The following is a 24858-nucleotide window of genomic DNA, read 5'->3' on the forward strand; positions in this document are numbered from 1 at the left end:
GAGAACTTCGTCAATCTCAAGTGTCGTGTAACACATACAGTTGTGTTTCTTATATAAAAAAAACTCAAATTATCATATAACCCATATCATGTCCTTAAGAGGCGAAATATTTAGCAAAGCATTCTCCCTTTCCAGATAGTGAGCCAAACTTCAGTTTGCACAGGAAGGACTGTGCCTTTAAAGGAACTCTCATCAAGACACTCGCAGTGGCAGCAATCAGGATATAAACGCTCGCTTTTTGCAACTCCTTCTCATACAGCGAATCAGCTGTATTCTCTCTCCCTAAGGGCCCTTTTCACTCGAAGAAAATTCGCCGTAACCAAGATGCTGTTGCGGTGTCTCCGATGTGTTTGCGCTGTCGTCGTGTTCTCGACGCTGGCGGTGGAGGGGAGGACGCGAGAGTATTTTGTGGGTGTGGTGGAAGAGGAGTGGGACTACGCGCCTGGGGGTGGGGACCTCGCCTCCTTTCGCTCTTCCGACCCTGCCAAGGCGTGAGTTATAGATGACGGAATGAGCGACCGATTTTTGTGGTTGTTGAGAAAAAAGACAAGTTCGTCCCTTATTTTTCTGGGGGGTCTGGGGTTGTATGTGTTGGAGGTAGGGTTGGATCATGTACTGATCGAAAAGAGAACCTTTGAAAAGTCGTGAAATGCAGCATCATTATATTTTTATCGCGTTGTGAACTGATGATATCCTGTTGCATTCCATTGCACCACCATTGCATTTAGTCACCTACTTAGAACTTCGTGAGCATTTTCTATAAAACCTCGCAGTATTACGTATTTGAGAACTATGTGATACATGTAGTAATTTACAAAATGAGTTAAAATGTTCTTTCCTGTTTTAAGATGTCGTGAGGAGGATTGTTTACATCTTTTAAAAAGAAAGACAGAGAACAGCTATTATAAACTCAGTTTATAGTTCACTTTTTATTTTTTAAATTTTTTTTTAACATTGGCGGTGATCTTATTTGTTTGTGTCCGTGACTGTGTTTGTTTGTGTGTTTATCTGTATGGTGTAAATTTGGTTCTGAACCACCAACGGTCGACCACGATGTAATCTTCGAGCAACTTCACAAAAACTCCGTCATATCGACAACCAGGAGATGGTACTTTGGTAGTCAAATTCAAGGATTCGAAATACTTTTTTTCTATGATTTTTTCTTCTGCTTATTTTCTTCAGTTTGTCTGTTATTTGCGCACTCGAAAACATTTTAGCACTTGAATATAGGCCCGATGTGCGATGTACTTTAAAAAAAAAATCACAATAAATATAAAAGTAGAACTTTGGGCCTGTGTAACAATGATCTTGCAGGACTAAAAAAAATAGCTCAATGGGTTTGAGTGAAGCTTCTGTCGAAATTGATTGAAATCCTAAGACGAATACTCCCTTGTTTGAGATAGCTGAAGCCCAGAAAAGGCAACGCATGCCTCACATAGTCACGGCTCACAACAAGAATGGCCAGAACAAACACAAACTGACAGCTCGATTTGAGTTTCACAACTGATTACGTGATTGTAAGCGAATAATAGAGATGGTGGGGGGGGGGGGGGGTGGGGGGGGCACAAACAAGAACAAGAACAATTCTTTATTTAACCAGGGTAATAGAGTAAGCAGTGATCTGGGTGGTGTTTTTACGATTGGCTCTCGCCCTAAAGATAGACTAGTCTAAAATGGCTAAAGAATAACTTATTTAGTAAAGAAAACAACTTTTACATGTTTATGAATAAACTGAAGTAAGAACATATTATACATTTACATACAATACATTGCATAAGTGAAACATGTGAGTTCATTTGACATGAGTAAAGTAGTATTGAGTATATTGCACTGACGCAACAAAGCTGTAAACACCATGCCCATTGACATACACTGCAATCGAAAAAATCAGAAAACAACAAAAGAATAAAATAATACATTGTTGAAAAGCACCGGTTGTTGGTTTTAACAACCTTTCTAGCGACACATAATATTTGTTTTGACTTCATGAGATAAGATGTATATATGGTCTTAAAAACGTTTGTGCTGGTAGTTTGCCACAGGATTGTCGGGGGTGTTCCTTCTTCTTCTTCTTCTTCTCGGGAGTGTTCCAGAGACTGCTACCTGAATAAACTAAACTAGACTTGAATAGGTCAATCCTACGTAGAGGAGTGTTCAATCTCATCAATTGGCGTGAATTTCTCAACGTGAATTTGGAAAATATGGTTTCAGGTACACATCCATGAATAATTGTATGCTTTATTATAACCTTGCCTTGCCTTCAGAGGAAGAATGCCTAAGTGTATGTAGTCTAACTCAGATAGGGTTGTTTTCTTTGATAAGACGTCTTTAAGCGCTCGTTTGTGTAATCTAATAAGTGGTTTGAATGAATTATCACTTGCCGAGTCCCACAAGGTAGATGCATAATCAATAGCAGACTGAATATGAGCTTTAAAGAATAATTTCCTGGCTTCCAAATTCAGAAAGCGCTTGATTCTAGATAATAGATAAACTTTCTTGGACACGAGTTTTAAAAGTTGTTCGATGTGAAGTGACCATGACAGGTTGTTATCAATGGTCACTCCCAAAACTTTATGATGGTCGACTTTTTCAACAAGTTTATGATTAATCGTTAGATCGTGAAATGTTGAGGTTATGTTCTGGCGTTTTTGCCTAGTTGTTATTATCATGCATTTTGTTTTTTGCGGGTTAAGGAGCATGTTATTTAGCTCGGTCCATTCACTCAATTGGTTTACACTTTCTTGCCGTGATTCTAATAAACGACTTAAATTGGTGTTACTAGAATGTATGGTAGTGTCAACTGCAAAAAGCTCACCCAAATTCCCAATGTGAAGGGGAAGGTCATTTATGTATATAGAGAAGAGGAAAGGGACTAAAACTGACCCTTGTGGTACGCCATATCGTACACCCTGCATACTTGATGCTGAGGCGTTTACGTATACTGCCTGTTGCCTGTCACTGAGAAAAGAAGTAATACGTTTAACTGAATCAATCCCGAGTCCATATAATGTGAGTTTCCTCAGCAACAACTTGTGGTCGATTACATCAAAAGCTTTGGCAAAATCTACAAAAACAGCTCCACAAAATTCATTATCGTTGATCTTTTCCAACCACTGATCAACAAGAGAGACTAAGGCAGTGTGACACGAGTGATGAACTCTAAATCCAGACTGGTTAGGGTGAAATTGTAATTGATTGTGGTCAAAGTGCGCTGATACGTGTTTGTTTATATGTTTTTCAAGTGGTTTTGATCATACAGACAGTATAGAAATCGGCCTATAATTTGAGGGGTCTTTCTTTTTGCCAGGTTTAAACAGAGGAAATATTTTAGCCTGCTTGAGGGCTATTGGAAAATATGTTTTGTCTAAACAGAGAGTATTACAGAGATTATAAATCTAAGTGAGGGTTTCGGAAATTATAGGGGCTGATAACTTAAGCACCCTTCCATCAAGCCCGTCTATCCCCCGGTTTGCTATAAATGAGTGAGTGCTTGAATTACTTCAGGCACCGTAAGCAGAGGAATATTTAGCTGAGAGGAAATTTGTTTTGATTTACAGAAGAGAGAGCGAGAGAGAGAGAAAGAGAGAGAGAGAGAGAGAGAGAGAGAGAGAGAGAGAGAGAGAGAGAGAGAGAGAGAGAGAGAGAGAGAGAGAGAATTGACATAACTTTATTTCTCAAGGATAAAAAATCTCATGTTGGTAGTTTGCTTGTAGTTCCGAGCTTTTCATAAAACTGATGCAAGTGACACGAACACTCAAGGTATATGTACACGTGAACAAAATGTAGCAAACAAGAATGCGAAATGCATGACATCAGATGCACGGAGGGCAATTGGAAACATGGGACAAGTGAAGATCGCTGTTCACATGTTGCAGGGTCTGCATTGTTCTCATCACGGCTGTTGTTGTTGCTTATATTCCAAACATGGTGTTGGACATGCATTCGTTTACGTAGTCTGCACGGCACTGTAATTGGAAGCCTGATGCGCTTTGGCGCTCTCTTTCTCTGTCTGTCTGTCTGTCTGTCTGTCTGTCTGTGTGTTTGTCAGTCTCAGTGTCTGTCTGTCTGTCTGTGATCAGCTGCGCAGTAATGCGTTTTGATATTGTGAGGCAAACGCTATATAACTATCACATGATTTCAAACCATTTTCACGTGATCTCTTTGAACTAAGTGACAACGTGGTGATGGTGGCAGATGTGGTGGTGATCATGGTAGTGGTGAAGAGATCTGGGGGGGGGGGGGGGTGAGAATTGTGCAGCAACGGAGTAATTCGCGATTTGTGAAAAAAAGAGGGGTACGGTGACAATCAAACGACGTTTGTTATCTTAACATCACATGATTTCAAATCGTTTTTAATTCACGTACACCTTTCTCGGATTAAACGAACTTTGACGTGGATATGGGGGCATACAGTCCATGCAGCAACGCAGTAATGCGTTGGGAATTTGCTAGGGAGGACGGGAATATAGGGACTGAAGTGATCTGAAAATCACATGATTTCAAACCTTTCTGAATCCCTAAAATCCTTGCAGTTTAAAATCTGGGAGACCACGATGGTATAGGGACCACCAAGAGATGAAATTTGTCTCGTTATCACATGACCTCAAACCCTGTATGACAGTGCATGAGAAAAGGTCTATTGGAATGTGTTTGAAAACATGAGCTTTTAATGTCATTAACCAGAGCAGAGGTTGCTAAGTAGCATGCACACACACACACACACACACACACACACACACACACACACACACACACACACACACACACACAAATAAGTTTGTTTTTGGTTTTTTTACAAACCACATACATTCTATTTTCATTACTATAGAAATATCAAGCTTCCCAAAGCACAGGACAGAGCCAAGCATCAAGGTTTCTGGTAATTCAACACAGACTTGAAGGTACGGGGTTTACTGTCACGGGGTTTACTGTCAACACAGAAGGTACGTACGGGGTTTACTGTCAACACAGACTTGAAGGTACGGGGTTTACTGTCAACACAGAAGGTACGGGGTTTACTGTCAACACAGAAGGTACGGCGTTTACTGTCAACACAAAAGGTACGGGGTTTACTCTCAACACAGAAGGTACGGGGTTTACTGTCAACACAGACTTGAAGGTACGGGGTTTACTGTCAACACAGAAGGTACGGGGTTTATTGTCAACACAGAAGGTACGGGGTTCACTGTCAACACAGAAGGTACGGGGTTTACTGTCAACACAGAAGGTACGGGGTTTACTGTCACGGGGTTTACTGTCAACACAAAAGGTACGGGATTTACTGTCAACACAGAAGGTATGGGGTTTACTGTCAACACAGAAGGTACGGGGTTTACTGTCACGGGGTTTACTGTCAACACAGAAGGTACGGGAATTACTGTCACGGGGTTTATTGTCAACACAGAAGGTACGGGGTTTACTGTCACGGGGTTTATTGTCAACGCAGAAGGTACGGGGTTTACTGTCACGGGGTTTACTGTCAACACAAAAGGTACGGGGTTTACTGTCAACACAGAAGGTACGGGGTTTACTGTCAACACAAAAGGTACGGGGTTTACTCTCAACACAGAAGGTACGGGGTTTACTGTCAACACAGAAGGTACGGCGTTTACTGTCAACACAGAAGGTATGGGGTTTACTGTCAACACAGAAGGTACGGGGTGTACTGTCAACACAAAAGGTACGGGGTTTACTGTCAACACAGAAGGTACGGGGTTCACTGTCAACACAGAAGGTACGGGGTTTACTGTCAACACAGAAGGTACGGGGTTTACTGTCAACACAGAAGGTACGGGGTTTATTGTCAACACAGAAGGTACGGGGTTTACTGTCAACACAGAAGGTACGGGGTTTACTGTCAACACAGAAGGTACGGGGTTTACTGTCAACACAGAAGGTACGGGGTTTACTGTCAACACAGAAGGTACGGGGTTTACTGTCAACACAGAAGGTACGGGGTTTACTGTCAACACAGAAGGTACGGGGTTTACTGTCAACACAGAAGGTACGGGGTTTATTGTCAACACAGAAGGTACGGGGTTTACTGGGACTGTGCATAGGGATACATCGTGGTAATAGGCAAAATATAACCTGTTCTGTTTTTATAATTTTGCAAAATCATTTGGTATGGAAGCAGAAATAATCACGTAGATTCCAAAAGGTTCAAACGTAAAACAACCAGAGATACAAGTCTAATTCGTAGAAAAACGGAGAAACAAACAAACAAACAAACAAAGATACAAACAAACAAACAAACAAACAAACAAACAGACATAGTGAAACCTACACGCCGCTGTATTACATAAAGGCGGCGTAAAACGACAGTACATTCTTACATGCCGACCATGCTTAGCACGTGGCTCAAGAGTGTGTTGTGTGACTTTTCCCCCAAAAAAGCATGTCACGTTCTGTCCCCCCTTTCATATAAAGGTGAACGACTTATCTTGACTCTCCCACTACGCGTCTGTCTTTGTATAGTGATAACTTGACACCCCGTTATCTTCTCACAGAAACATGACCGATTTCAAGTTTTGCAGACCATGCATGGTACTGCGTCCTTTGGAACATTTATATGTACTTTTTTAGTTTTAAAGATATTGTCCTTCCCGCTTCAGTAAAAACAACGATCGTGTATCCCAACACACACCTTTACAAGCTTTCTTTTGAATGAATTTCGCAGACTGGCCAAGTTAAAAGTTATAGAATGAACTCAGCAAAAATAAACAAATCAATAAATCAACGAAACGCCGGAACAGCTAAATAATGTTCTTGTCTGCTTAGATCCCACCATGCACTAAAAGCAGGCAGGCTGCAGGCGTTTGCTATGCGTCAATGATGGTCTTATCCCACCTGACAAACAATGTGGACAGATTTATCGTCATTTCTTCTTCTTTTTCTTCTTCGTTCATGGGCTTAGACTCCCACGTTCACTCATGTTTTTAGCACGAGTGGATTTTTACGTGTATGACTTTTTTTTACCCCGCCATGCAGGCAGCATACGCCGATTTTGGGGGAGGCATGCTGGGTATTTTCGTGTTTCTATAACCCACCGAACTCTGACATGGATTACAGGATCTTTTCCGTGCGCACTTGGTCTTGTGCTTGCGTGTACACACGAAGGGGGTTAAGTCACTAGCAGGTTTGCACATAAGTTGACCTGGGAGATCGGAAAAATCTCCACTCTTAACCCACCTGGCGGCAGCGACCGGGATTCGAACGCACGACCTCCCGATTATGAGGCCGATGTCTTACCACCTCGCCACTGGGCCCGTTATTTCAAAGCTGGTCTTTATGAGAAGAAGGTCGCCTTTAAGGTCAACATGCCCTTTCTCACGTACTCGGTTCCAATGTATTGGAGTTATCTTGGGTCATGGGGTGCCTCCTTCACAAAAAGACATGACAGGGGAGCCTAAGGGGACTGTTTGCTCAGTCTGATAACACGACACAGTTAGATAAATTGCAGAAGAATGAATAACACTTGTTACCATGAGTGCAACCTATGAGGACATCGCGCACACATATTGTTTGAAGTGTGTGTTAGTGTGTGTGTTTGGGAGAGGGAATAAATGAGTGCCCCCCGCCCCCCCCCCCCCCCCCCCCCCAGTAGGCTATCAGCCCTTAGCTATCCCGGCCACGCCCGAGTTCTCTCATATCTCTTTTCCAACTCCTCAAGTTTTGCTGAAGAATATATTAAAATGGATGGATGGACGAATTGATTGATTGATTGATTGATTGGGTGTTGGTTTGGGTGATCGATCGAACAATTGATTGACTGGTTGACTAATTCAATGATTGAGTGAATGAGTGGTTAGTGATTCATTCATTTGTTCCCTCATTCATGCATTCATTTATACTTTTGTTTTCACAGGGACCTAAACCAGCAGAGTGATTGGAAAACATTTCTGGAGCCCGGGCCCCAGCGTATCGGGAGAAAGTATATGAAAGCTATGTACAGAGAGTTCACCGATGCTACGTTTGCCACGCGGAAACCGCGCGAGAAATGGATGGGGCTGCTAGGACCAATTCTTATGGGGGAACAAGGAGATGTGATAAAAATTGTCTTCAAAAACATGGCTGTTCTGGCCGGAAGGAGCTTCTCTATGCATCCTCATGGTGCTCAGTACAGTAAAGAAAACGAAGGTAAGAATGTGTTTGGTGGATCGATCTTGTGCAATGACGATGTCTTGTGTTCAGCAGGGAATTTGTGTAGTCAGTCTATTGACAGTTCAAAGAGCATTTCGATTTCCAGGTTAAAAGGCCCAGTATGCCTCAAATGGTTTACAGAACGAAAAAAGCAGTTCTAACCTTATGCAACACACTTGCAATAGCACTTAACGGCATTAAATGACAGTTCCTTTGAATGGCTATTTAGCTTGCGTCAACCACACACCAGATTTCGTGGTTTATTTTACCCATGAGCCATCGTGAACCCGTGTCACACACTTTTCTTTTTTCCCCAATTTTGTCGTCAGTTTGTGATTTGAATGCGACTCGCTGTATCTGCAATAGCACAATATTGTGTACCTCTGAACCTAAAATGTAACAAGCGACTGCGAGTCACAGGAACTTATCGGCCGCGGTAGACTTCAAAGAAAGCAGCGACATGCAGAAAGTTCGTCTGCTTGAGAAACACGACAATGCGTGACCTGCACCGGGCTCCCTTTTTACATTTAGTCAAGTTTTGACTAAATGTTTTAACATAGAGGGGGGAATCGAGACGAGGGTCGTGGTGTACGTGTGTCTGTCTGTCTGTCGGTCTGTCTGTCTGTCTGTGTGTGTGTGTGTAGAGCGATTCAGACTAAACTACTGGACCGATCTTTATGAAATTTGACATGAAAGTTCCTGAGTATGATATCCTCAGACGTTTTTTTCATTTTTTGGATAAATGTCTTTGATGACGTCATATCCGGCTTTTCGTGAAAGTTGAGGCGGCACTGTCATGCTCTCATTTTTCAACCAAATTGATTGAAATTTTGGTCAAGTAATCTCCGACGAAGCCCGGAATTCGGCATTTCAGCTTGGTGGCTTACAAATTAGTTAATGACTTTGGTCATTAAAAATCTGAAAATTGTAAAAAAATTAATTTTTTTATAAAACGATCCAAATTTACGTTCATCTTATTCTCCATCATTTTCTGATTCCAAAAACATATAAATATGTTATATTTGGATTAAAAACAAGCTCTGAAAATTAAATATATAAAAATTATTATCAAAATTAAATTTTCGAAATCAATTTAAAAACACTTTCATCTTATTCCTTGTCGGTTCCTGATTCCAAAAACATATAGATATGATATGTTTGGATTGAAAACACGCTCAGAAAGTTAAAACGAAGAGAGGTACAGAAAAGCGTGCTATCCTTCTCAGCGCAACTACTACCCCGCTCTTCTTGTCAATTTCACTGCCTTTGCCATGAGTGGTGGACTGACGATGCTACGAGTATACGGTCTTGCTGCGTTGCATTGCGTTCAGTTTCATTCTGTGAGTTCGACATGTACAGCTACTTGACTAAATGTATTTTCGCCTTACGCGACTTGTTTACATTTAGTCAAGTTTTGACTAAATGTTTTAACATAGAGGGGGGAATCGAGACGAGCGTCGTGGTGTATGTGTGTGTGTGTGTCTGTCTGTGTGTGTGTGTGTGTAACTAAATGTTTTAACATAGAGGGGGGAATCGAGACGAGGGTCGTGGTGTATGTGTGTCTGTGTGTCTGTGTGTCTGTCTGTGTGTGTGTGTGTAGAGCGATTCAGACTAAACTACTGGGCCGATCTTTATGAAATTTGACATGAGAGTTCCTGGGTAGGATATCCCCGGACGTTTTTTCCATTTTTTCGATAAATACCTTTGATGACGTCATATCCGGCTTTTTGTAAAAGTTGAGGCGGCACTGTCACACCCTCATTTTTCAATCAAATTGATTGAAATTTTGGCAAAACAATCTTCGACAAAGCCTGGGGTTTGGTATTGCATTTCAGCTTGGTGGCTTAAAAACTAATGAGTGAGTTTGGTCATTAAAAATCGGAAACTTGTAATTAAAATTATTTTTTTATTAAACGATCCACAGGGCCTCACATCCATGAGAGGTAGCATAGGACAAATGTCCTGGCCAATGTAAAAGTGATAGGACATTTGTCCTGAACAAAAACAAATCAATAGGACATTTTTTTCCCGTAACAAAACGTAAATATGATTAAACTTGACTAGTTTCTTGGCACGAGGGTAAAAGAACAAAAATACTTTTCTAGGCAAAAAGTGAGCAGCTTTGACTGCCACAGCTGCCCCCTTTTCTTGTTTTGTCAGCTATCGGGTTTCAACTATCTCCTTGTCTCTCTGGGGAGATGGCACATGCACACTGGTTTCTTGATGATCGGTAAGGGCCGATTTGCGAAAGTTGGAACAGCCAACGGTAAAAGTGTTGGACTTCCCTGTGTGCTGACATGAGGTGCAAAACATAAGTTTCCTCTCTGGGTCATGCGACATCCACGGGAATGATGTCGCCCAGCTTGACTGAGACGAAGTTACGCGTGGGGGTGAGGGAGGGGGTAGTGTCTTTCTTCGGCTCCGATGTTTGACCATCGCGATCGACATTCTCACCTGGGCGATCGGGCTCTAACTGCTCTGGGGCTGGAGGAAGCTCAGTTTCCGTGCTACTGACAGATGATGAGGGAAGGGACTTGAAGTGTAATTTCTTCTGTCCCTTTTCTGGGATCACGGTTTTCGTTTAGGCGGCATGTTTGTTATTTTCGGGGAAAGCGTGAAGGGAGGCAACTCTCAACTGGCTTCGAGCATTCCGAGTTGCGAGCCTTGGAAACTCTTTGGTACTAGAGGCACAAAGTGTCTAATTTCGTCTGCTACACATCGCTTTGCAATACATCGATAACATAACATTCAAACTACTGTAAATTGAGAAGTATTGACGATGTCCGGATCAAATGATAGAATAATCGGACATTGACCACATTGTGACAAAAACAATAGGACATTTGTCCTCCTGCATGAAAAATGTATAGGACATTTGGAAAAAATATCCTCATATGTCCGATGTCCGACGTGGATGTGAGGCCCTGGATCCAAAAACAATTTCATCTTATTCTTCGTCAATTTCTGATTCCAAAAACATATTCATATGTTATATTTGGATTAAAAACAAGCTCTGAAAATTAAAAATATAAAAATTATGATCAAAATTAAATTTCCGAAATCGTTTTAAAAACTATTTCATCTTATTCTTTGCAGGTTCCTGATTCCAAAAACATACAGATATGATATGTTTGGATTAAAAACACGCTCAGAAAGTTAAAACGAAGAGAGGTACAGTAAAGCGTGCTATGAAGCACAGCGCAATCGCTACCGCGCCAAACAGGCTCGTCACTTTCACTGCCTTTTGACTTTTGCACTAGCGGCGGACTACGTTCAGTTTCATTCTGTGAGTTCCACAGCTTGACTAAATGTAGTAATTTCGCGTTACGCGACTTGTTTACATTTAGTCAAGTTTTGACTAAATGTTTTAACATAGAGGGGGGAATCGAGACGAGGGTCGTGGTGTATGTGTGTCTGTCTGTCTGTCTGTGTGAGTGTGTAGAGCGATTCAGACTAAACTACTGGACCGATCTTTATGAAATTTGACATGAGAGTTCCTGGGTATGATATCCTCAGACGTTTTTTTCATTTTTTGGATAAATGTCTTTGATGACGTCATATCCGGCTTTTCGTGAAAGTTGAGGCGGCACTGTCATGCTCTCATTTTTCAACCAAATTGGTTGAAATTTTGGTCAAGTAATCTCCGACGAAGCCCGGAATTCGGTATTGCATTTCAGCTTGGTGGCTTACAAATTAGTTAATGACTTTGGTCATTAAAAATCTGAAAATTGTAAAAAAAAATTTTTTTTTATAAAACGATCCAAATTTACGTTCATCTTATTCTCCATCATTTTCTGATTCTAAAAACATATAAATATGTTATATTTGGATTAAAAACAAGCTCTGAAAATTAAAAATATAAAAATTATTATCAAAATTAAATTTTCGAAATCAATTTAAAAACACTTTCATCTTATTCCTTGTCGGTTCCTGATTCCAAAAACATATAGATATGATATGTTTGGATTGAAAACACGCTCAGAAAGTTAAAACGAAGAGAGGTACAGAAAAGCGTGCTATCCTTCTCAGCGCAACTACTACCCCGCTCTTCTTGTCAATTTCACTGCCTTTGCCATGAGCGGTGGACTGACGATGCTACGAGTATACGGTCTTGCTGCGTTGCATTGCGTTCAGTTTCATTCTGTGAGTTCGACAGCTACTTGACTAAACGTTGTATTTTCGCCTTACGCGACTTGTTTACATTTAGTCAAGTTTTGACTAAATGTTTTAACATAGAGGGGGGAATCGAGACGAGCGTCGTGGTGTATGTGTGTGTGTGTGTGTGTCTGTCTGTCTGTCTGTCTGTCTGTGTGTGTGTGTAACTAAATGTTTTAACATAGAGGGGGGAATCGAGACGAGGGTCGTGATGTATGTGTGTCTGTGTGTCTGTCTGTCTGTCTGTCTGTCTGTGTGTGTGTGTAGAGCGATTCAGACTAAACTACTGGGCCGATCTTTATGAAATTTGACATGAGAGTTCCTGGGTATGATATCCCCGGACTTGTTTTTCATTTTTTCGATAAATACCTTTGATGAGGTCATATCCGGCTTTTTGTAAAAGTTGAGGCGGCACTGTCACACCCTCATTTTTCAATCAAATTGATTAAAATTTTGGCAAAGCAATCTTCGACGAAGCCCGGGGTTTGGTATTGCATTTCAGCTTGGTGGCTTAAAAATTAATGAGTGAGTTTGGTCATTAAAAATCGGAAACTTGTAATTAAAATTATTTTTTTATTAAACGATCCAAAAACAATTTCATCTTATTTTTCGTCATTTTCTGATTCCAAAAACATATACATATTTTATATTTGGATTAAAAACAAGCTCTGAAAATTAAAAATATAAAAATTATGATCAAAATTAAATTTCCGAAATCGTTTTAAAAACTATTTCATCTTATTCCTTGTCGGTTCCTGATTCCAAAAACATATAGATATGATAGGTTTGGATTAAAAACACGCTCAGAAAGTTAAAACGAAGAGAGGTACAGTAAAGCGTGCTATGAAGCACAGCGCAATCGCTACCGCGCCAAACAGGCTCGTCACTTTCACTGCCTTTTGCACTAGCGGCGGACTACGTTCAGTTTCATTCTGTGAGTTCCACAGCTTGACTAAATGTAGTAATTTCGCCTCACGCGACTTGTTTACATTTAGTCAAAACTTGACTAAATGTTTTAACATAGAGGGGGAATCGAGACGAGGGTCGTGGTGTATGTGTGTGTGTGTGTGTGTGTGTGTGTGTGTGTGTGTGTGTGTCTGTCTGTGTGTGTGTGTGTGTGTAGAGCGATTCAGACTAAACTACTGGACCGATCTTTATGAAATGTGACATGAGAGTTCCTGGGAATGATATCCCCGGACGTGTTTTTCTTTTTTTCGATAAATACCTTTGATGACGTCATATCCGGCTTTTTGTAAAAGTTGAGGCGGCACTGTCACACCCTCATTTGTCAATCAAATTGATTGAAATTTTGGCCAAGCAATCTTCGACGAAGGCCGGACTTCGGTATTGCATTTCAGCTTGGAGGTTTAAAAATTAATTGATGACTTTGGTCAATAAAAATCTGAAAATTGTAAAAAAAAATTTTTTTTATAAAACGATCCAAATTTACGTTCATCTTATTCTTCATCATGTTCTGATTCCAAAAACATATAAATATGTTATATTTGGATTAAAAACAAGCTCTGAAAATTAAAAATATAAAAATTATTATCAAAATTAAATTTTCGAAATCAATTCAAAAACACTTTCATCTTATTCCTTGTCGGGTCCTGATTCCAAAAACATATAGATATGATAGGTTTGGATTAAAAACACGCTCAGAAAGTTAAAACGAAGAGAGGTACAGAAAAGTGTGCTATCCTTCTCAGCGCAACTACTACCCCGCTTTTCTTGTCAATGTTACTGCCTTTGCCACGAGCGGTGGACTTACGATGCTATGAGTATACGGTCTTGCTGAAAAATTGCATTGCGTTCAGTTTCATTCTGTGAGTTCGACAGCTTGACTAAATGTTGTATTTTCGCCTTACGCGACTTGTTTTAAACTGTTAAAACTTCGAGTTGTACTGATCTTGTCTTGATACAAAAAGAACTCTTTTATGATATAAGAATGTTTGTGTTACAAGCTGTCAACTTATTATTTAGATTGTAAAAGTTAGTTCTAGCGCCAAAACGAGGCGTCCGATTGTGGTATCAAACAGTCCGTTCTGACTGCACGAAATACATTATTTGAAAATGTCTCTCGACGGAAAGCAGCCAGGATGTTCCCGTTCGGTGTGCGTTCAAATGGAAGTATGTTTGTACTGTATGTAGAGGCTCGGGGAGCTCAGTGATCAGAAACGGATGGTTTGCGGGAGGCTGTGTGTGCCTTTAAACGATGGCCTTTAAGAAAGGCAGCAGACAGATAGACTTACGGACACGCACACAAGCACGCACGCACGTACGTACGGACTTACGCACGCACGCACAAATGACTATAAAAAAAATCCCCCTTCGTTGTAAAGTTACACCTGCGCAATGGCGCGCAAAATTCATCAGTGACATGAATGCAGTCCCCCATGACAAATACCCTGACCCTGTCTGTAATTGCTGTAATAGAGTCACTGATTGTCTAAGGCCCAAAAAAAAAATTGTCTGTTTCTGGTCACCCGACCGACCCTAAATTTCGGCGCCGACCCTAAACTTTTTTTTTCCAAACTCAAGATGTAAGATGTCTCAAGTCTTCTTTTCTGTTTTATCATGGAAATATCAGACCAGGTAAACAAAGAAAAACATGTCATACTCTTTCAGTCTTTGTCACAGATTTGTAAATGTGTTGAGTGTCTTGTCTCTATGTATAGTGAATCCAGTCTCTTTGCGCGATTTTTAAAGTTAGTTTTATTGGTCTACATTTGGGGTGAAAAAAAGAAAAAAAATCCCTACCTACCTACCCTATTTTTTTTAGCCATGTTATCAGAAACAGACAAATTTTTTTTTTGGCCTAATGTTCGTTACGATATACTAGGTTATTCGAATAACCCCAGAGGTAACAATCTGGAGGGCTTAAATTGGGTTAGTTTGGCCACCGCTCAATTTCAAACCTCGAACTGTGGAGTCGATCTCTGAAATTTGAAACTTTTTTGTGAAATAGCACAAAAGTCAAACCATTTTATCTACACAATTGCCACTTTGTGCAACGATCATGCATAAGCTGAAGTTAATATACACTAAATATGAAGTTATTCGGTCAACAGATGTGGAAGTTATTAGCAATTTTGCTCATGTACCATTGACCACTTCAAACAGCTGACGCTAAGATGTAAGTCTTTCTCCCCAGGTGCGCTGTATGTGGATGGTACATCTGGAGCCGACAAACTGGACGAAAATGTGGGGCCTGGACAGGTGTACACCATGATCTGGAACGTGACGGACACCGCTTCTCCCACACCTGACGACCCCGAGTGTCTCACCTGGACATACCACTCCCACATCAACACGGTTAGGGACGTCAATGCTGGACTGATTGGCATACTGCTGACTTGTAGACAAGGTATGATCTCTGTTTTTGTTGGGAGGGGGTGCAATTGATGTGTGTATCATTCCCTCAACAAGACTATCAGCTAGATATGCTAATGCTACTAGTGTGATTGCTGTACTACTGAGAATCATCCAGTGATTCATCAATCCACGCACGCTGCATAAGACACCGCGAATGATGACGAAAAAGAAACTATTTGACCACTGCCTGTGTCACGAACTGAAACCTCTGCTGAACAATCCTTCTCATTGCGGTCAATGCGCATGCGCCAATCTTGGACTTAAAAAATGCGACCCTTTGACCGAACGAACCATGGGTTAGGGTTAGGATTAGGGTAAGGGTTAGGGTTCGGGTTAGGTTGATCACCTGATTAATCTCCCCATGTTAGCGCATGCGCATTGACCGCAATGAGAAGAATTGTTCAGGCAAAGTTGTCAGTTTGTAACACCTGCACAAGTAACGTACACATCCTGGAATCCGTATTTCATATAATAAGAAATAAAAAATAAAGAACACCCAGGTGTTTGCACTTCGACCTTCGACCTGCTTTTCGAGACAATCCTTATATATTTCATTGCGTTTACGATTCATTACTCCTCCGCCCCCCCCCCCCCCCCCCCCCCTCTCACGCTGTCCAGGGGCAGAGGTCAAAATCAAGCAGGATTACGCCGCCCAGATAGCCATCCTGTTGGACGTGATGGACGAGAACGAGAGCTGGTACATTGACCACAACATCCGCAACTACCTGGGACTGACCAACACTCAGGCCGTGGAGACTTTGAAGGAGGATGCAGATTTTCAGGTACAGAGTCGTTATTCAATGGTTGGCGACATACCGTCAATGGTTAACTTTATACAATGGTTGGCGTTATACAATGGTTGATGTTATTCAATGGTTGGCGTTATACAATGGTTGATGTTATTCAATGGTTGGCCTCGTACAACGGTTGATGTTATACAATGGTTGGTGTTATACAATGGTTGGCGTTATACAATGCTTGGCGTTATAAAATGGTGGTTGATGTTATACAATGGTTGGCGTTATACAATGGTTGGCGTTATACAATGGTGGTTGATGTTATACAATGGTTGGCGTTATACAATGGTTGGCGTTATACAATGGCGGTTGATGTTATACAATGGTTGGCGTTATTCAGTGGTTGGTGTTATTCAATGGTTGGCGTTATTCAATGGTTGGCGTTATTCCATGGTGGTTGATGTTATACAATGGTTGGCGTTATACAATGGTTGGCGTTATACAATGGTGGTTAATGTTATACAATGGTTGGCGTTATTTAATGGTTGGCGTTATTCAATGGTTGGTGTTATTCAATGGTTGGTGTTATTCAATGATTGGCGTTATTCAATGGTTGGCGTTATTCAATGGTTGGCGTTATTCAATGGTTGGTGTTTTACAATGGTTGGTGTTATACAATGGTTGGTGTTATTCAATGATTGGTGTTATTCAATGGTTGGAGTTATTCAATGGTTGGTATTTTACAATGGTTGGTGTTTTACAATGGTTGGTCTTATACAAAGGTTGGTGTTATTTAATAGTTGGCTTTATACAATGGTTGGTGTTATACAATGGTGGTTGATGTTATACAATGGTTCATGTTTTATAATGGTTGGTGTTATTTATTAGTTGGCTTTATACAATGGTTGGTGGTATACAATGGTTGGTGTTATACAATGGTTGGTGTTATACAATGGTTGGTGTTATTCAATGCTTGGTGTTATTCAATGGTTGGAGTTATTCAAGGGTTGGTGTTATAAAATGGTTGGTGTTATACAATGGTTGGTGTTATACAATGGTTGATGTTATACAATGGTTGATGTTATTCAATGGTTGGTGTTATACAATGGTTGGTGTTATACAATGGTTGGTGTTATACAATGGTTGGTGTTATTCAATGGTTGGTGTTATTCAATGGTTGGTGTTATTCAAGGGTTGGTGTTATAAAATGGTTGGTGTTATACAATGGTTGGTGTTATTCAATGGTTGGTGTTATTCAATGGTTGGAGTTATTCAATGGTTGGTGTTTTACAATGGTTGGTGTTTTACAATGGTTGATGTTTTACAATGGTTGGTGTTATACAATGGTTGGTGTTATACGATGGTTGGTGTTATACAATGGTTGGTGTTATTCAATGGTTGGTGTTATACAATGGTTGGTGTAATACAATAGTTGGTGTTATACAATGGTTGGTGTTATTCAATGGTTGGTGGTATACAATTGTTGGTGTTATACAATGGTTGGTGTTATTCAATGGTTGGTGTTATTCAATTGTTGGTGTTGTTCAATGGTTGGTGTTATGCAATGGTTGATGTTTTACAATGGTTGGCGTTATTCAATGGTTGGTGGTGAAAATGATCTGTCACACGATAAAAGAAAAATGCAAGTACATGTACTTTTAAAACGGTGTACCGCTGGCTATTTTTTACTATGAGCAAGCACTCTAGCATCTGAATACCTGTTACATGTTACGGACAACAATATAAGGCATGCACTTTAATTCCAAGGTCGTGACTGTTATGTGAGGCCGAATTTGATAAGGGGATACTTGCAGGAAAGGGAATAGCATCTGAATATCGGCGACACGTTGCTGACAAGAATACAAGGCATTCACTTTCCAAGGCCATAACTGTTATATGAGGCCCCCATTTGATAAGAGGACACTTGCATTAATAAAAAGAATAGCATCAGAATACCGGCAACAAAGTTGGCCGAATTTGATAAGGGGACACTTGCAGCAAAAGGAATAGTATCTGAATGTCGGCGACAAGTTGCTGACAAGAATAAAAGGCATGGACTGTCATGAAGTGGATTGTAGTGTGAATAAAGGATCTTTTCTGAAAACGTGTTCTGCCCTATCTTTTTACACTGACTTCAAACTTCACACCAACACACTCCAAACACAGAATTTTGGGAGGATGCAGACTTATTATTTCCTCACCAAAATATAACACAATTCTTCACTTCAAATACATCAATACGAATCAACTTCTTGAACACACAGTTCACACAACATATAGCATTCACTCAATGCATGTAAATACATATTATAAAGATACTTTCTCAAAGATAGATTAACGCACAAGATAAGGTGCTGACAGACACTCACGAGTTCGTATCACGGCTCACTGCATGTCGTCATTTACACATCCTTGTGTCGCTGAATCCCGTAGATGATGAATTCCTAGAAACTTTCCTTATAGGTGCCAACACATACCTTTCACGTTTCTCCCCGAGAAACATTTCCGCCATTAGCGAAAATAACCGTCGTCGCTACGACCGGTACGATGAAGACCCCGCCGTCTAGCCATCTGCGCCGATGTGGTCCTTTGCTCTCCACCATCGCTCCGCGCTCTTACGTGTGAGGTCCCTCCCTCGCTCACGTCCTCATGAACCCTCGTCATGGAAACTCCTAAAGAATTAACCCAAGTCTTAATACAACATTCTTCCAAAACATTCATGTATCTTCTCATACATTCTCGTTCCTTCTACATTCACATTCCGTCCACATTCAATATCCCAGCTATACTTAATCTATGAATAACACTGCCATACATAGCATCACCGTCTTAAACATAACATAAATGCGTAACAACATTTATGTTCAAGAACTTTCCCAACAAAAACCATAATACAATCACAACAAGAATTCTCTTAGAACTTCACACTAGAATTTAGTGCCCTTTGAAAACTAACATTTACATTCCAGCTATGTATTCAAGCTTCAAGAATATACAACAAAAATCATTTACCTTAAGAGACCCGTCTCTTGAAAGAGTGTTTGTCCCCGACAAACTTGACAACTGCCAGACACCCTTCTCTGTCGAGCATCTACAACGTTGTGACGTTATTAAACCCAGACCAGCTACATTTCTCATAAACACAACTCATGTCAAACCAGGGTTTTCTCGTGCAACGCACGAAACTCGTGATAACGCTTCTCCTGTCCCCTACGCATCGCACTTCAATATTTAGGGAGGTTAAAAACACGACGTGGTTTCACATCACAAATATGCTACTCACATCTTTGTGACATGGACTTTCCAAGGTCGTAACTGTTATGTGAGGCCCCCATTTAATAAGGGGATACTTGCAGTAAAGGGTTATAACTTCTGTTGTCCTTTGTTGGGCCAGTCTCGTAGAATTGTCACTGTGGTGATAACACACCCAATATGAAGGAACGCTTCCAGATGGTCCCAAAAGGGTCACGTCGTGATAGGTACCAATGTACTTGGCAGTGTTTACATTGAACAAAGCTATTCGGTAGAGGCTTCAAAGCAGTCTGATGGAAATATATGACAGGTGTCAAAAACCGTTTCACATAAAAGCAATTGGATGGTTGAGCCAATTCGACAGTGCCCGCTTAGCAAATAGACAGTCAAGCAGATCACAGGAAGATGGACTTTTCTCACTGTACCAAGGTCTGGGACTGGCTGATCTTTCTTAACCCAGTGTGGGATTTTCAGTGAGGCGACCACCCCCAACCCAGCGCGTCCCCGGGTGGCGGATAGGGGAACGGTCTTCAGATATGGAGATTAGCCGCTTGCGGCCGCGGACCAAACTGGCGGTGTTTCCTACCAGGGCGGAGTGGGGTAGCAGGCGGTACTGCTACCCCCTTTGAAATGCTCCATCGTCCATTGACGGGACTCATCTAATGCGATTTGTGGCGCATTAAAACCCTAGCTCCGGGTGGGATCCCGGCAAATCCTCCCCCCTGTGCTCTCATGGTAGGACGTACGGGCCATGAGCTAAGGGTGAGGTAACCCCGACAGAAAACCCCGAATGCTGAAGACGGAGGACCCGGGCCGCACGGCGCATTCTAACAAACCACGGGTACACGCGCTTACGCAAATGATGACACAATCAACCAGCACAGATGGAAATGGCGCTCGACCATTGAGGACCCCCCAGGGTGGAGCAGCGTCGGGTCCCATGCCTCAAAGGGACCCAGCCCCAACTACTGGAGGTCCCTCCCGTCCGTCTTGTCACGCCAGGGGACGCGGGAGGAGAGTGACTGGCACCACCACAACCAGGAAGAAACCCAGTCAGCAGCGACCTTTTCAGGTCATGCACTGGAACGCAGAAAGTATCCTGAACAAGAAGACAGAGTTGGAGCATATCCTGCATGAGAAGAACATCAACATCTGCTGTATTCAGGAGACGCACCTGACACCCCAAAAGTCCTTCAAAGTAAGAGGCTACCAGTGCCTTAGGTCCGACAGAACAGACCGAACCAAAGGAGGAATCCTGACCCTCATCAGGAACAACATCAATGCCTGTTTGATAGAAACGCACATGGAGGACTCCGAATATCAGGTGATTCGAATCCAGACGAAGACAGCAGAATTCCATCTTGTCAACTTCTACTGCCCCAACGATAGACACCTCGCCCTTGACACGATCCCTGCAAAGGCCTCCAACTTCATCGTGGTGGGTGACTTCAACAGTCATTCACAGAGTTGGGGATATGACCACTTGGATCGGAGAGGAGCAGAGGTGGAGAACTGGCAGGACGACAAAGGTCTCATCCTTTTGAACAGTCCCTTTGACTGCCCTACATTCTACTCCAGAAGATGGCACACTACATCAACTCCTGACCTAGCCTTCTGCATGGAAGACATGCACCAGCTAACCATCAGAGAGGTCGGAGAACAGCTAGGTGGAAGTGACCATCGGCCAGTCTTTTTGACCCTGGGCATGGAGTCCTGCACTGAAGCTTCCTTCCCACGGTGGAACTACAAAAGAGCGAACTGGTTCCTCTTTAGACACCGCACCAGCGAACTCACCAAAGACATCAGAGTCGAGAGTCGAGACATCAACATGGTGGCGAAGGACTTCAACATGAGCATTCTCAGAGCAGCGCGTGAGTCCATTCCCAGGGGTGCCAGGAGAGACTATAAGCCCTACTGGAGCAATGAATTGCAGATGATCTGGCAGACGCCAGAAGGGAAGCAGAAGTCAACCCGTCACAAAACAACAACATCCGCCTCCAGGAAGCCAAAGCCAAATTTCTCAAGAAGAAGCTACAGGCAAGACGGAGAAGCTGGCAAGAGAAAACAAGCTCTCTGAACCTTGAGAAGGATGCCAGAAAGCTCTGGAGGCTTACCAAGCAGTTGAATGATGAGAACACCAGCAGAGGAAAGATTACATTAGAAGAGAACGGGAAGGTGCTAACTGGAAAGCATGCTGCCAACCAATTTGCTGAAAGCTATGCAGCTGAGAGCAACCTCCATGTTAGCCCCGAGAAACAGAGAGAAGCAAGAAGAGAGAAAAGAGAGAGACCTGCCAGACAGTCGACAGTGGACGCCATGAGTCAACCACTCACACTCCACGAGCTGCACTCAGCTCTGAAAAAGTTAAAGGCGAAGAAGTCCCCTGGCCCAGACGGCATCACCAACGAGATGCTAACCCACCTTGGTAGTGCAGCAGAGAACAAGCTACTCGAGGTCTTCAACAGCAGCTGGCAAGAAGGATCGCTACCACAACTCTGGCGAGAAGCGATCATGATCCCCATCTTAAAAAAAGGGAAGGATCCAAAGAAGGCCACCAGCTATCGCCCAATCAGCCTCACCAGCTGTGTTGTGAAGACCCTGGAGAGAATTGTGAACGAGCGCCTCCGGTGGTACCTGGAATCCAGGAACCTCCTCGCCCCTGAACAAGCTGGATTCCGACAGTTCCGCAGCACTGAAGATCAGGTCACTTACCTGGCGCAAGAAGTTGAAGATGCCTTTCAGGAACAGAAGCTGGTCTTCGTCACCTGGATAGATCTTCAGAAGGCCTTTGACAAGGTCTGGAAAGATGGACTCCTTGTAAAACTGCTGAGGAAAGGCGTGTCCAGCAACATGTACCAGTGGATTCGCTCCTACCTCTATAACCGCAGGGCAAGAGTTAACGTCGACCAGACCAAAAGCAAGAAGTTCCTCCTTCGTCATGGCGTCCCTCAGGGCGGAGTCCTCTCCCCCACACTCTTCCTTCTCTTCATCGACGATCTGGTGTCTGAGATGCCCAAGAGGATCAAAGCTGCTCTCTACGCAGACGACCTTGTGATCTGGTGCAAGGAGGAGCACGCAAGTACTGCCACCTACAGAATGCAGCAAGCGGCAGATAGGCTGAACGCATGGGCAGAAGATTGGTGCGTCTCCATCAACAAGGAGAAATCCTCCACCACCCTATTCACTCTGTCGCCAAAGCAGAAAGCCGGAACCATTAGGCTTGGTGGAACTCCTCTGAGAGAGGATGAAGAAGCAACGTACCTTGGTGTCACCTTTGATAGACGGCAGACCTGGAAACCACACATTGCACAGGCAGAGACGAAGGCCCGGCGCAAGCTAGCCATACTCAGGAAGCTGGCAGGTACCACCTGGGGAGCGAACGAGAAGATACTGAAGACAGTATACCAGGGAACAATCAGACCCCACCTCGAGTACGGCTCCACAGCGTGGTCAACCTCAGCCAAGACAAACCTGCAGACCCTCGACCGTGTGCAAAACCAGGCCCTCCGACTCATCACTGGTGCAATGAAATCCACGCCCATCAAGGAAATGGAGAAGCTTACCACCATCCAACCCCTCTGTCAGAGAAGAGAAGCCAAGACTATGGTACAGGCCGAGAAGCTCAAGTGCCTACCCGACCACCCCATGAAGCACAGACTGAGCAACCTCACCAAGAACCGGCTCAAACGGAGCAGTTTTGTACACGAGAGCAAGAGACTTTCTCGACAGTACAGGGAAGTCCTCCCACAGAACACTCTACCTCTGACTCAAGAAGAAGAGGAAACCCTCAAGGCAACAGAGAAACCAGGCATCCAGATCTGCACCAGTGTTCCACATGTTACCTCAGGAGAAGATCAGAATGACACAGCTCGACAGGCACTCACCTTAGCCCTGATCGACGAACAGTACCCAAAAGAGGCGTGGATCCATGTATACACCGATGGATCAGCAACTAACGCCGTGCTCAATGGAGGTGCTGGCATTCTGATCCAGTTCCCTGGGGGACATACAGCTACATCCAGCGTTGCCACTGGCAAACACTGCACAAACTATAAAGCTGAAACAGAAGCTCTCATGCAGGCCGCCTCCTCGGTTCAGGACTCTGCAGACCCTTGCTACCAAGTTGTCTTCCTCTCGGACGCCCTTTCAGTCCTTCAGGCCCTAGAGAACGACAAACTCCCACAGCTTGCCAAAGCATTACAGCTGGTCAGACAAACCAGAAGAGTTGTCCTCCAGTGGATACCAGCACACTGTGGGATACCAGGAAATGAAAGGGCAGATGAGCTGGCAAAAGAAGGAGCCGTGGAAGACCAACCTGAAAACAGTGTCAGCTTTAGTGAGCAGAAGACAATCATCAAGGCATTGATGAGGCCAAGGACAAACAGAGATGACTACCACACAATGTCCAGAGAGCAGCAAGTCAACATCATCAGGCTGCGTACTGGCCACAACAGGCTCAATGCTCACATGAACCGAAAGTTCAAGCTGGCGCCATCACCAACCTGTGCCTGCGGTCAAGAAGACCAAACAGCGGAACACATCTTACAGCGATGTCCCTTACTAGATGAGGAACGAAAAGAAGTGTGGCCGTCACCAATTCCCTTGCAGACCAAACTATACGGCAGTAGACAGGAGTTGGAGAAAACGACATTTATCACCAGGGCTGGATTGATCGTGTAACCTCTGCGAACGCCAAGAAGAAGAAGAAGACTGTACCAAGGTGACGTGAATATCCCACTCGACACAACACAGCTCTGGTTGCTCTCAATAACATTTAATAACATTTAACATTTATTCAACTTTTAACGAGTTTTGACGAACACTTGTGAGTGTGTGAGGGATGTCCGAGATGAGGTCTGATGGCGCTGTCTTTATTTTATGCTATTTCTAAACCTTTGTGCTTAGCAAGGCAGAGTTGATAGGCTATTTACTTAAACTACAAGCTCTCTCTTTGACTGCCTCTAGAGTAAAAGTCTCTAGTGAAGAAATGATGAGGAAGTTACTTTTTACATTAAATCTAGTTTTGACTCAATGTTTTCAGGTAGACTGGGAATCGAGACGAGTGTGTGTGTGTGTGTGTGTGTGTGTGTGTGTAGGTGGTTTTACCGACAAATGGGGACGATTGTCACTGGAGAGCAGTCAAATGGGGACGCTTCCGACAAACGGGGACGTCCCCATTTGTCGGCCCGTGCGACCC

At 42.8% G+C, this 24858-nt stretch overlaps 2 protein-coding genes across 2 annotated transcripts; both read left to right on the top strand.

Annotated features, from left to right (window-relative positions):
* The first annotated feature begins 262 nt into the window (after positions 1 to 262).
* On the top strand, positions 263 to 16535 carry LOC138983213 (hephaestin-like protein). The gene is made up of 4 exons (XM_070356625.1): positions 263 to 491; positions 7868 to 8139; positions 15452 to 15664; positions 16291 to 16535. The coding sequence occupies exons 1-4, from the start codon at positions 325 to 327 to the stop codon at positions 16533 to 16535; spliced, it is 897 nt and encodes a 298-aa protein (XP_070212726.1). The 5' UTR covers positions 263 to 324.
* Positions 849 to 6517, top strand: LOC138981575 (mucin-13-like). The gene is made up of 3 exons (XM_070354538.1): positions 849 to 853; positions 5112 to 6031; positions 6510 to 6517. Exons 1-3 carry the CDS (start codon positions 849 to 851, stop codon positions 6515 to 6517), a joined length of 933 nt encoding a protein of 310 aa, XP_070210639.1.
* Positions 16536 to 24858: the final 8323 nt, after the last annotated feature.

This window comes from Littorina saxatilis, linkage group LG12 (assembly GCF_037325665.1).
Source record: "Littorina saxatilis isolate snail1 linkage group LG12, US_GU_Lsax_2.0, whole genome shotgun sequence".
Classification (NCBI taxonomy): domain Eukaryota; kingdom Metazoa; phylum Mollusca; class Gastropoda; order Littorinimorpha; family Littorinidae; genus Littorina; species Littorina saxatilis.

What these genes read in the sequence shown, in the direction of transcription:
- LOC138983213 (XM_070356625.1), top strand. Translation starts at nt 325, where the DNA reads ATGCTGTTGCGGTGTCTCCGATGTGTTTGCGCTGTCGTCGTGTTCTCG. An exon ending in GTACAGTAAAGAAAACGAAG is followed by an intron (nt 8,140 to 15,451) that starts GTAAGAATGTGT and finishes CTTTCTCCCCAG; the next exon opens with GTGCGCTGTATGTGGATGGT. An exon ending in ACTGCTGACTTGTAGACAAG is followed by an intron (nt 15,665 to 16,290) that starts GTATGATCTCTG and finishes CACGCTGTCCAG; the next exon opens with GGGCAGAGGTCAAAATCAAG.